This window comes from Balaenoptera musculus, chromosome X (assembly GCF_009873245.2).
Source record: "Balaenoptera musculus isolate JJ_BM4_2016_0621 chromosome X, mBalMus1.pri.v3, whole genome shotgun sequence".
Lineage (NCBI taxonomy): Eukaryota > Metazoa > Chordata > Mammalia > Artiodactyla > Balaenopteridae > Balaenoptera > Balaenoptera musculus.
The window spans coordinates 41,631,445-41,644,783 of record NC_045806.1 but is presented as its reverse complement, the minus strand read 5'-3'; the positions used below and the strand labels follow the sequence as shown (position 1 = coordinate 41,644,783).

General features: G+C 37.4%; 2 protein-coding genes across 4 annotated transcripts in view; one reads left to right on the top strand and one right to left on the bottom strand.

The window, feature by feature from the left end:
* LOC118889204 (zinc finger protein 81) overlaps window positions 1-12,170 on the bottom strand; it is an 84,667-nt gene extending 72,497 nt beyond the window's left edge. The window contains exons 1-2 of one of the 2 annotated variants that reach the window (XM_036840984.1): window positions 12,068-12,170; window positions 6,222-6,467 (exon numbers count right to left, since the gene is read on the bottom strand). In XM_036840984.1, the coding sequence (XP_036696879.1) occupies window positions 6,222-6,293 (72 nt within the window). In that variant the 5' untranslated portion in view covers window positions 6,294-6,467; window positions 12,068-12,170. The remainder of the gene's footprint in view (window positions 1-6,221; window positions 6,468-12,067) is intronic. The other variant, XM_036840985.1, reaches the window with a different exon arrangement.
* Window positions 8,955-9,257, top strand: LOC118889207 (ribosomal biogenesis factor-like). 2 transcript variants are annotated; one of them, XM_036840991.1, is made up of 2 exons: window positions 8,955-9,077; window positions 9,183-9,257. In XM_036840991.1, the coding sequence occupies exons 1-2, from the start codon at window positions 8,955-8,957 to the stop codon at window positions 9,255-9,257; spliced, it is 198 nt and encodes a 65-aa protein (XP_036696886.1). The 2 variants fall into 2 exon arrangements, with proteins under 2 accessions (XP_036696886.1, XP_036696884.1); XM_036840989.1 differs by having other exon boundaries at window positions 8,955-9,257.
* Window positions 12,171-13,339: the final 1,169 nt, after the last annotated feature.

Sequence of the window (13,339 nt, the reverse complement as noted above, 5' to 3'; positions counted from 1 at the left end):
AACAATAAAAAAAACCCAATCAAAAAAACGGGCAGAAGACCCAAACAGACATTTCTCCAAAGAAGACATACAGATGGCCAATAGGCACATGAAAAGATGCTCAACATTGCTAATTATTAGAGAAATGCAAATAAAAACTACAATGAGGTATCACCTCACACCAGTCAGAATGGCCATCATTAAAAAGATCACAAACAATGAATACTGGAGAGGATGTGGAGAAAAGAGAACCATAAGTATACGCTTGTTTCTCTAACAAGGTCTATCAATATCGATATCGTTCTCCTGAACAAGAATAAGAGAACCACAGGATTCTTTGTTTTTCCTTTCACTCACTCTCCAACTATCTCTTGTGTGTATAATTGTCATTTTAGTTCCATTTTGTAATGATGTACATTCATATACATTTGCATTGTATTTTTTCATTTAGATAACAGAAACAAGCACTGATGTCAAAAATATACTTGAAGAAAACTTTATCACACTAATGGAAAATGCAAAGATTACTTGAAAAAAATACAGACATACTCTGTACTTTAGTAGTAAATCTGAATTATCATAAAGAGATGAATGGTCCTATCTTAAAATACAAGTTTAATGCAAACTCACTGACAACAACAAGAGGATTATTTTTAAATTTGGCAAGCTGATTATAAATTGTGTATGGAAAATAAAACAGTCAAGAAAACAGTAAATTTCTGAAAAAGAAGAGTAATCAGAGGCTTAGCCCTCCTATGTATTAGAATAAACTATAAATACAGAGGAATTAAAATCATAAAGACTACGACTATTAGATCAACAGAAGGGAATAAGGTGCATAAATATACCCAGAGTTATGTATTAGAATATAAATATTTTATATATATATATCCTAATGTAGTGTTGCATATTAGTGGGGAAAATATAGGTTATTCAATAACTGGTATTGGGACAAATGTGTAGGCATCTTGAAGAAAATGAAGATTGATCCCTAGCTAAGGCTTTACAACAACAACCAAAAATCCAGATAATCACAGAAGTAAAAGCAAAACTAAAAACATGAAAGTATCAATACTAAAAAGAAAATGCAGGAATTTTTTTTAAAATATAGCTGAGCAATGGGGAAGGCCTTCTCCTTATGACACAAAGCTTGGAGGACATAAAAGATTGATAAGCACAATTATGTGAAATGCACGGAGAAAAAGTCAATATTTTCCTTTAAAAGACAACTGAGAAGTTGAGGGAAAATATTTGGGACCCATATAAAAGACAAAGAGCTACTGTCATTAATATGTAAATACCAAAAACCTAATAGAAAAACGGGCAAAGGAAGTTTAAAATCAGCTCAGGAAAAATAATATAAATGGATCTTTAAACACAATTACATAGATTCGACCTTAGTCGTAACATGAGAAATGCAAATTAGATCTGTACTAAGATACCATGTTTTAACTTATTATATGGGCCAGAAAGAAAAATATGACAAGACACTCTTCTGTCTTGGGTATGGTGAAAACAGGCATTCTTATACAACTGATACAACCCACAAAGAAGGTCATTTTGCTATATCAATCAAAAATGAAAATGCATATATATCGTTTGTCCTGAGACTTCCATTTGCAGAAGTTTCTCTTTAAACATAGTCCCTCCTGTGTTAACTGAAATATGTATAAGGACGAAATAAGGATTTTCATTGCAGCATTGTCTGTAATAGCAAAAGACTGGAAGCATCTTAAATGTCTATTAACGGGGGGCTGGTTATATTGTGATATATCCATATAATTGAATAAAATTCAGCCTTTAAAAAGAATGAGGCAACTCATTACATCTACTGACATTTAATGATCACCAAGATTTATTTTTAAATGAGAAAAGTGTTGGAAGTTTAAAAATGGCTATAGCAGAGTGTGTGTGTGTCTGTGTGTGTATGTATGTATGTTTTTGTAGCTGTCTTTGGAAAGGGTTTACGGGAGACTGCGGTCAAAATTGGAGGGTAGGTATTCTTTTCCTTTTCAAAAGATTTTTACAAAATATAATACTCATTCAAAAAATACATGAAACATAAATATTTGGCTTAACTAATTATTCAAGGCAAATACCTACGTAATTCCCACTCTGGTCTGGAAACAGAACATTGCCACCTCTTTGCCCAGAAACCTTCCTCATGCCTCTTTCCCTCCTTCCACCCAGCCTCCCCATCAATCATGGAAACCACTATCCTGCCTCTGATAGTAAGCACTTGCTTTTGAGTTTCACGACCTAACCATACATCCCTGTACAATATGGTTTTGTTCTGCTTTAATTTACATAAATTAAAACAATACAAATTATTTTGTGTCTGGCTTCTTTCACTCAATATTATGTTCAATTTCTGTATCCATTCTACTATTGATGGACATTTAAGTTATTTCCAGTTTCTTGCTGTTACAAGTAATGCTACAGGGAGCATTTAAATGTGTGTCCCGGTACATTAGCCAAGGATTTCTCTTGGGTATTTTCCTAGGAGAAGTGTTTCCTCATATGGTCTATGTATGCTTTGATAAAGAAGGCTAAAATGTTTTCCAAAGAGATTGTGCCAATTTACACTCCCACCAGCAGCATATGAATTGCTGATATTAGCTAACATAGCAGCAGCTATATGTGCTGAAATGAGTATATGAACTACTGATATGACCCCCTATCCTTGCTAACACTTGTCATTGTTAGGCTTCTTAATTTTAGCCATTCTGGTGGGAGTGTAGTGGTATTACATTGCGGTTTAACTTCTGCATTTCCCTGATGACTAAAGAGATTGAGTACCATCTCAGGTGTTATTAACCATTTGGATTTCTTCCTTTGTTACACACCTATTCAAATAAGGCCTCTGACTACCGGGTAGTCTGCTTTTTCTTATTGTTTTGCTGTTCTTTATACATCCTGGATATAAGTCCTCTGTTGTCTGTTTCTTCTTCCACTCTGTGTCTTGTGATTTTCTTCTCAATGGAAGTAATTATCATAAAAGTCAGGAGGGTAGTTATCTTTGGGAGTAGGGGGATTCTGGAATGCTGACTATGGGCATTTTCTAGACCTACATAGTGAAAAATCACTGAGCTGTACATGTCTGTTTTGCACACTTTTCTGGATATATGTTATATTTCACAATAAAAACATTTTTAAAAGATAGGCTGAATCTACAACCCACTAACTCCACCCCGTGCATATAGTCAAGAGAGGGGTGGACACATGTACATGACAAGACATGAACAAAAATGTTCATGGCAGCATTGTTTATAATTCATATTCTATCTCACCAAAAGACTTAAAATTACTAAAAATTGATAATTATTTGTTTTGTGGGACACCTTTCGTGAACTTAAAAGGAGAAAATAAGAATATGTTCTCAGCTGCTTTTATCTGCATAAAGAAACTCATGCAGAGAAAACTAACTAACTTGGTTATATGTATTAAAGAGAGATGAACAGATAGGAGAAAGATGGGTAAGAGAATTTAGACTATATAGCTTTGTATATTTAAAATTTTTATATATTTTTTAATTTTTTATTTTTGAGCCATGTGTATTATTTTTTAAAAATTAGATTAAAAAACTATTACTAATATCCCTAGAGTGATAAGATGCTACATCCATAAAACAAAAATAGTATGCTATTATAAGGGAATATCCTGAAAAGAAACAGAGCTATTTAAAATAAAACGTATGTATGGCTGTTATCATAACAGATGCCATCTTGGGCCTCTGCAGTTCCTCCTGTCCTTCCAGTGACCCTGCCTAGAGCTGTACTGTGTAGTAAGCCTCTTCTCTGTCACCAAGGGCTTTGTAGTTAATAGATATTGTTTCACGATCATTAGGTCTGGTGGCCTCTACGCTCTGGTAGTCTTTAAACAATAATGAAGGGCTTCCCTGGTGGCGCAGTGGTTGGGAATCCGCCTACTAATGCAGGGAACAGGGGTTCAAGTCCTGGTCCAGGAAGATCCCACATGCCACGGAGCAACTAAGCCGTGTGCCACAACTACTGAGCCTGTGCTCTAGAGACCATGAGCCACAACTACTGAGCCCACGTGCCACAACTACTGAAGTCTGCATGCCTAGAGCCCATGCTCCGCAACGAGAAGCCCATGCACTACAACGTAGAATAGCCCCCGCTCGCCGCAACTAGAGAAAACCCACGTGCAGCAACAAAGACCCAACGCAGACAAAAATAAATAAAAATAAAATAAATTTATAAACAATAATGAAGACCTTCACTGACATGTTCCCAGTGCTCATAAGACCAGTTACCCATTCATAAATCTTGACTTAGGAATGCACTTCTTGTTTCCAAGCACGTACCCCCATACCCTAGGTTAACTGTGAAATTGTCCCAATCGTCCCTCAGCTGTGCAGAATGCAGCTGCAAATACTTCTGGATCATCGCCCCCCTGATCCCACCCTGTGAGTAAGTTACCCTATAACAATAAACTGATCCATTGATTATACGGAGCTGCCTGCCTCATTTTTCAGTCTCAAGATACCTTCCCAGTTTGATGGGCACTTTTCATTGCCTCCATCCTCCAACAATATAGAACAGCATTAATGAGAGACACAGAAGAAAATCTGGGAGATGAAGTTTAAAAAAAAAACTTCTAGAAAGGCGAGCAAAAGAAAAAGAAATGGAAATCAGTAGGACAAAGAATTTAAAATATGGAGGATCAACAACTGAACAAGAATAGTTTTTTGAAAAGCAGAGAAAACGTGTGTATGGGTAGAAAAGGACTAGACTGGAAACAGACTTGTAAAATTCTACACAAAAATGATTTCCAACCTAGAATTCTATGCCCAGCCAAAAAGATAAATTTAGTGTCAGGGTCAAATAAATATATTTCCATGGTATTTATTACTTTTTTTACTTCTATAAGTTTATTTATACAATTATATATATTATATAAATACATTCTTGCATGACATTTTCAGACATGCAAAGCTTCAAAAAGTTCACCTGTCATGCATCCATTCTCAAGGATATACTGGAGGATGTGCTCCCAAAAAATTAGGGGGTAAACCAAGAAAGAGGAAGACACAGGATCCAGGAAACAGGAAGGAAGAAACAGGATTCCCAGGAAAGGGAATCTGACACAAGACAGAGGTAAAAAGGATTTCCTGAGGGATGGCGAACAGAACACACCAAGGTCATAGCTGTGTGTGAAGCTGAGAGAGCAACCAAACTAGCCTTCAGTGAATCAATAAGGTCCAGGAGAGATTTCTTCAAAGAGAAGACATTGATACCCAGAGTTGAGATAGCCCCCCCTCCATTACTAGCTGTGTTAACTTGGGCCAGATAGTTTTTGTTTATGCCACAGTTTCCCCTTCCATAAAATGGGAATAACAATGGTACCTACTTCTCCAGGTTGTTAGGAAGATGAGTTAGTATATGTAGTGTGTGTGTAACAGTGCTGGGCATATAGTAAACATTATATGAGTGTTTATAATTATTGTCACTATGATCATTACCTAATATGTTTGAATATACAGAGTGGAGATTTAAACAACTGGAAAGAATTTGGAGTTGAATTATTGATATGTATATAGTAAAGCAAAGAAATGACTAAACCAGAAAAAAATAGTTAATTCCAGGCAAAAGAAAAAGTTGTGCAGAAATAGTAATCACAGCCTGGATACTACATGACTTAACTATAAACAGTCACAATAATAAACCTTGACAGTAGATCTAATCAAAACAGTGATAGCTAGAGGCAAATGTGTGTATGAGTGGAGGTGCATGGAAAAGCTGAATCTCTACCTTCCATAGTGGAAAGTCAATAGATAATGCCCAAAACGAAAAAAAAAATTCCATTAAAAAGATTAAGAGTGCTTGCTTCTAGGGAGTTGGAATCTGGGAGAAACAAAGCAGGGAAGAGCCACTGTTTTAAGAAGACTTCGAAAACTACTTGTCACCTTTTGCCACTTATAAATAAAACTAGAAACTAATTTCAAATTACAAAGTGGCAGAAAATATTCACAAAAATATATAAGAATGATAAAGGGTTATTAACCTTAATATTAAAAAAAAACTGTAAACATCCATAAGCTAAAATAAATAAATCAGCAATGGACAGGAAAAAGAAATTCACATAAGGGAAATAAATCCAATAAAAATCCCCTGATTATGTTGCCTGGTTAAAAAAAAGTCATACAAATTAAAATAATGGGATATTATCTTTCATTCTGGATGAATTCCAGTCCCTGGGCACCTCTTCTTCTTCCTTACCTCACAGGAGTTGTCACATCCCCCTGTAGTCAGGGCCAGGGATGGCCCAGGAGCGCACTGGTTGGCTGGCATCTTCCCCCTGGGCCTAAGCACCCGGGCTCTCTTGCTGACAACTCCACTCTTCCCAGGAACCCGAGGTCAGGTGGGCACCTGTAGACTCAACCAGAGCTGCTGGGGCCTGAAGGAAGATCCTGCAGCCTTCACTATGGGGTCTGGCCCAGGGGCTCCACAGAGACTCCAAGAAACCTGGAAAGACAGTGTCCACTTGGTCAGGCATTCAACATTCACCCCACAAGCGCTTCCTGAGGGCACCGAAGTATAGTTCACGACACTGGATACTGTGGAGTAGACAAAGCCACATCAACACCGATTCGAGTTATTCATCAAAATGGAATATGAGCAAGACCATGAGATTTAGACTAAAATTAATAAAAGCTTCATTTCTAGCTCTGCCAACCTTTAGCTATATGAATATGAAAATGTTTCTTCAGATTTTTTTCCCAAAACAAATCAAAACTATTTATTTCAAGGGGTTGTGAAAATTAAATGAGATGATGTTTTTAAGGCACTCAGCACCAGACTGGCCCAGGTAAACATTTAATTCATATTAGCAAGTACTGTTATTACAAGGAATCATGTAATATACAGAAGGAGGTACCTCATTTAATTTGCACAACAATCACGTCATCTATGTGTTGCTGTAGTTATTATTACCTCATTTTATGCATACAGAAACATAGGTTTAGTGATGTTAAATCAAACTCAGTCTACCTGGCTTCCAAGTTCACATTCTCAATGGTACACCACATGGTACCTTTTATGTGGGAGGCTCAAAATAAACATGGTTCTATTTAACAGATGTTGAAAACATGACCGTAATTTGGAATAAAAATGTTAAGTAAAGTTTCTTAAAACAGAAGAGATATGCCATAAGGAAAATACTAGTAGCCTGGGACTAAAATTTTTAATTACCTCAAAAACATCCAGAGGTGAAAACTGTTTCTCCTGTTGAGGGAACTAGGGAGGGGAGGGTGTCTCTGTGTCCAAATTGAGGTACAATTTTATTACGATCAACTAATACAGGCACTACAGATTTAGTCATTCTTGTCGGGAAAGGGTAAATATCACATAAAATGAAGAGGAACTTAATTAGGACAACAAAAGTTAAGAAATGAGATGAAGAGGAAACAAAAGAGTAAAAGAAATAAGGAGTAAAATAAAATTAAAGGTATGAACAAATTAAATTTTAAACACATAAAGATGATGTTGTGCCAAAGAAAGAGAATATGCTTTCTTTTCTTACGCCCATGGAACTTTTACAAAATTCTATCAAATAACCTGACCACACAAAAAATCTGGTAGATGTCTGAATGTTGGGAATCGACAGACTACATTCTCTGATTATAGTATAAGATGAGATGTTCAACGTCATTAGTCCTTAGGGAAATGCAATCAAAACCAAAAATGTTCTGGGACTTCCCTGGTGGTCCAGTGGTTAAGAATCTGTCTTGCTATGCAGGGGACTTCAGTTTGATCCCTGGTCGGGGAACTAAGATTCCACATGCCGCGGGGCAACTAAGCCCGTGCGACACAACTAGAGAACCCGACTGCTGCAACTACAGAGCCCACGCACTCTGGAGCCCGCGCACCGCAACGAAGAGCCCACACGCCACAACAAAAGGTCCTGCATGCCGCAACTAAGACCCGACACAGCCAAAAAATAAATAAATATTTTTAAAAATAAAAAATGTTCTATTCATTAGGAGACCACTTCATATACACAAAGATGGCAAAAAAAAAAGACAGTAACAAGTGTTGGTGAGATGTGAATGAATTTGAGCTCATACATTACTGGTAGAATTGTAAAATGGTGCAGCCACTCTGAAAAACAGGTTGGCAGTTCCTCAAAATGCTACCCATAGAGTTGTCAAATGACCCAGCGGTTCCACTCCTAGGTATCTACCAAGAGAAATGAAAACCCATGTCCACTCCAAAACTCGTATACAAATATTCACAGCAGTATTACTCATAGTAGCCCAAAAGCTGAAAGCACTTAAATGTCCATCAACTGATGAACAGATAAACAAAATTTGGTGTGTCCATATAATGGAATATTATTTGGCAATAAAAAAAGAAGTACCAATACATGCTATAACATGAATGAACCTTGAAATCATTATCTTACGTGAAAGAAGCCAGTCACAAAGACCACATATTTTATGATTCCATTTATATGAAATGTGCGAAATAGGCAAATATAGAGGGACAGAAAACTGATTAGAAGTTGCCTAGGGCTGGGGGTGTGGGGTGGCATGAATGGTGAATATCTGCTAATGTGTGCAAGGTTTCTTTCTGGGGTGTTGAAAATATTCTAAAATTAGATTGTGGTGATGACTGAACAACTCTGTGAATGTACTGAAAACCACTGAATTGTATACTTTAAATGGGTGAATTTTAAGGTATTGAATATATATAAATAAGTCTGTTTTATATATCTAAATAAATAAATCTGTTTTAAAAGAAAAGAAACAGTTTGCTAAATAACCCAGGATCAAAGTCGGAAATCAATACAGTAGCTAAACAATTTTTACCAGAAGTCATGGAACACGCTAAAGTTGTATACAGAGTGAAATTTATAGATTTAAATGGCTTTATTTTTAATTAAAGATAAATATAACAGGTGCAGATGGTATCACCTGGAGCTTGAGCAGCTGCACGAGGGTATCAAAGACAATGGCCAAGAACAAACTAAGAGGGCAGAAGTCCAGGAATGTATTCCATAGAGCCAGCCAAAAAACTTTAAGGTTAAAAAATACAGCAAAACCAGTTACCACTAATCTTAAGAAGATAAACATTGTGAATGATGAAAAAGTTAATAGAGTGGAAACAGCTTCTGTAGATATACAAAAGGAACCTGCACATTTCTTAAAAGGCCTTTCTCTTGAACCTCTGCAGAAACAGCTGATTCCTCAGCAGTGTCATAAAAATGAACCAGTTAATGGTGAGGAAGCTACAAGATTAATGGCTCAGCTGTAATACACTGGTGATGTATCAAACTGCCCCCAAAGACCAACAAAGTAAATGTTTCATACAATAAATAAATAAATAAAACAAAAAAGAGCTAAGTATTCAATCTAAAACGTCAGCAGTAGGAAAAAAACAAAGCGAAGCAACCCCCCAAAAGGAAAATAGTAATTAATAAAAACCTTAAATAAGTCAAATAAATATAACAATGGGAGTTTAAAGAAAACAAAGAGCTGGTCCTTTAAAATGACCGATGTCACAGATAACTCCCTAGCAAGTGAGATAAAGAAGAGTTTAAAAACACACACACACACACACACACACACACACACAGAGAGAGAGAGAGAGAGGGAGAGAGGGAAGGAGAGGGAGAGAGAGACAGAATGAGAATCTTTCCCAGATGAGGCAGTGTTTCAAAGTAGTTATTGTGGGATATTATGCATAACTGTATAGCAACATATTTTAATATTGATGTGAAACAGATGCTTCCCTAGCAAAATGTAAATTAACAAAGTTAATACAGGAAAATACAGGTAGAAAAGAATAATGAATGTAGAAGAGACCAGGGAAAAAATGACATAACAGCAAATGCAAATAGAAAGACTCTGAAAGGTAAAAAGGAAAGGCAGACAGTCCACAGACCTCAGGGCCTAAGGAACAACATAGCGGTGAGTTCCCCGGGCTTCATTTTCCCTCCCATATATCACAAACAGGGCACTAGAAAAGTTTATAACTCAGAACCATCAATAGCTACAGACAAAAAAAGCTCTAAGAAAAGCCTGCTCCCCTTAATCAAAGGACCAAGAAAAGGGTGTCCTAACTGAGTATACCCATCCTACTGCAGCCAAACACTAATAGAATACACATTCTCTTCAAGCACCTGTGCTACATTCTCCAGGGTCATAACAAACCTTAATAAATTGAAAGCTTACAGCATATGTTCCCTGTTTATAATAGCATCAAACTAGAAATCAATAACAGAAAGGTAACAGGAAAGCCTCCAAACATTTGGAAATTAAACAACACATTTCTATATAATCCATGGATCAAAGAGGAAGTCTCAAGGGAAATTAAAAAGTAATGAATGAAAATCAAAATACAGCATATCAAAATTTGCAGGATGCAGATAAAGCAGTGTTGAGAGAGAAACTTATAATGTTAAATGTTTATATTAGAAAAGAATTAAGGTATTAAATCAGTAAGGTAAGCTCCCACCATAAGATACTAGAAAAAGAAGAGCAAAGAAAACCCAAAGCAAATAGAAAGAAAGAAGTAATAGATATAAGAGCAGAAAACAATAAAATTGAAAACAAAAACAATAGAGAAAAATCAATGAAAACAAAAGCTGGTTCTTTGAAAAGACCGATAAAATTGGTAATCCTCTAGCAAGACTGACAAAGGTAAAAAGAGAGAAGACACAAATTACCAATATCAGAAATGAAACAGGAGATATAACTATAGATCCTGCAGCCATTAAAAGAAAAGTAAGGGAATACCACACACCACTTTATGCACATAAATTCAACAACTTGGATGAAATAGTCCAATTCCTCACAAAACAGAGACTCCCACAACTTACCCACTATTAAATATGAAGATACTCTGAAAAGATATTAAATAGATAACCCGAATAGTCATTTGACTACTACAGAAATTGAAGCCATAATCAAAAGCTTCCAAAAGGAAATTTCCAGGCCCAGATGGTTTCACTGGAGAATTCTATCAAACATTTAAAGAAAAATAACATAATTCTACACAATCTCTTCCAGAAAATAGAACACTTTCTAACTCATTTATTGAGATCAGTATTACCCTAATACTAAAACCAGAAAAAGAAAGTACAAAAAAAGAAAACTATAGACCAACATCTCTCACGAACTTAGACACAAAAATCCTCAAAAAAAAAAGCATTAACTAATCAATTCCTGCAATATAAAAAAAGAATTATACACCACAACCAAGTGAGGCTTATTCCAGGAATGTAAGGCTGATTCAATATTCAAAAATCAATAAGGGCATTCCCCCATATTAACAAGCCAAAGAAGAAAAACCATATAAATTCATACAGTATTGACAAAATTCAACACACATTCATGATAAAAGTAGATAGACACATAAATAAATGGAACATAATAGAGAACCTAGAAATAGCCACACAAAAGTATGGCAAATTTATTTTTGACACAGGTACAGAACGAGTCCGTGGAGGAACTACAGTCTTTTTAACAAACGGTGCTTGAGTAATTGGACATCCAAATAAATGCACCCTGATCTAAGTCTCACACTTCATACAAAACTTAACTCAAAATGGATCATGGGCAGCAGGAAGGAGAAATGAACAAATCATCATCACAGTGAAGACTTAATCTCTCCTTTCTCTGTAATAGAACTAGCAGACAAAAAAAGTACAAATAACACAACTGACGACTAAACAATTAAATATTATTTTCGAATTATACATGGAACATTAATAAAACAATTCACCAAGGACTAGGCCATGACTCCCCTCATATTTCAAGGAATGAGCTTCATGTAGACATTTTTCTAACCACAGAAAACTAAGGTTAGAAATCTAGTGAAGAGATAAACTTTTGTAAAATGAAAGCGCACTTCTAAATAATTCATGGGCAAAAAAAAAAAAATCAACTCTTAGAAAACACTTAGAACATAATGCACCAAACCTTGTGGGTCTCAGAGTGAACTTTAAGACCTTAACGTTGATATGAGAAAAGAGGAAAGCCTGAAAAATAACAAGCGAATCATCCAACTACGTTCAGACAACCGATTCCATCACTGACCACAGAGAATTCCCCAACACTCACCCTCCCCGGGTCCCCATCACCTCCACATCCCTCCGGCAAAGAGCACTGGCATCCTCTTGACAACAACTATTAAACCGCGGCTGAAAACCGCAGCAGCTTCCGGTCACCACCCCTAGCACCGCCCCTTCTCGGGGTTTGGGGCTTCGCACGAAGGGGCGCGGTTCTGCACATGCGCAAAATCACATTCGAAGCCGTAGTCAGCCAGAGCCAATATGGAGATGTTACGGAGTCGGTGTTTTGGTTGCCCTCAGTGCCCCTAGGCAGCGTTGTCAGGCGGGGAACATGGCCGCGCCCAGGTAGCGCTTCCTCGTGGGGTACGCCATGTTGGAGGAGTGTACATTCCGTACAGAGGATGAGGAAGCCTCTAAACTCACATTGCTGAGCACTGGCGCTGTCTCACAGGTAGTGGGGAGCGGGGGTGGGGACGTTTCTCTGGGCGGGCATCCTGGGATCTGTGTAATAATGTTTAGAGAAGCTGAGAGGCCTCTGGAAAGACGCAGAGGTGCCCGTGGCTGTTATCTCCTGGCAGATACCACAGGATGAGAAGGAGAAATAGGACTGCTTGCGGGTCTCTCCTGGAACATACCGCGAGGGGAGAAAGGGAAGAAATCAGGGACCTGCAAGCCCTCCTAGGATATAGCCCTGGGAAAAAGGGGGGAGGAGTCAGCGTTAGATTCCCCTCTGCTGGGCTTGTGGGGGTTGGCTGTGGGGTTTGGATGCTCCCATAATCTACATTATCTCCCACTCCAGCTACTCGAGCTAAAGTAAAAGTCCTTACCAATAATGGTTTTTGATTTTTCCCTTAATCTAATGCAATATGTCAATAAAAGTATCTTTAGGAAAATTTATTTTTATTTTCTCATAAAATAAAATCTATATAGTAATAGTGCCCTTACTTTGCAAATGTAGCTTTAAGGCAAGATTGATTCTGCCCTTCAACGAGTTTGTTGCCCCTTATCACCCCCAATATGGAAATTCTGGAGATGCCTGTGCCCTCTGGGAGATGTTACAGGGGCAGAAGGGGAAGAAGTCATGCTACCCTTCACCTGGGAATGCCTACTTATCTTTCAAAACCAAGTTCAGATATCTCCTCCAGGGAATCCTCCTGAAAGAGGTAGAAGGCTCTGTAACCCTCTGAAGGCCTTTCTGAATCCTCAAGTGAGGAAGGTGTTTTGAGGGGCTCAGGTGTGAACTTGCTGGATGCTCTCAGTCCAGTCACATCCCCTCTGGGCCTCAGTTTAACAATCTGGAATGTAAGGGTGTCCTATCCCA

Excerpts from the sequence above, each read along its gene's own strand:
- LOC118889207 (XM_036840989.1), top strand. The coding sequence starts at position 8,955 with ATGGCCAAGAACAAACTAAGAGGGCAGAAGTCCAGGAATGTATTCCAT.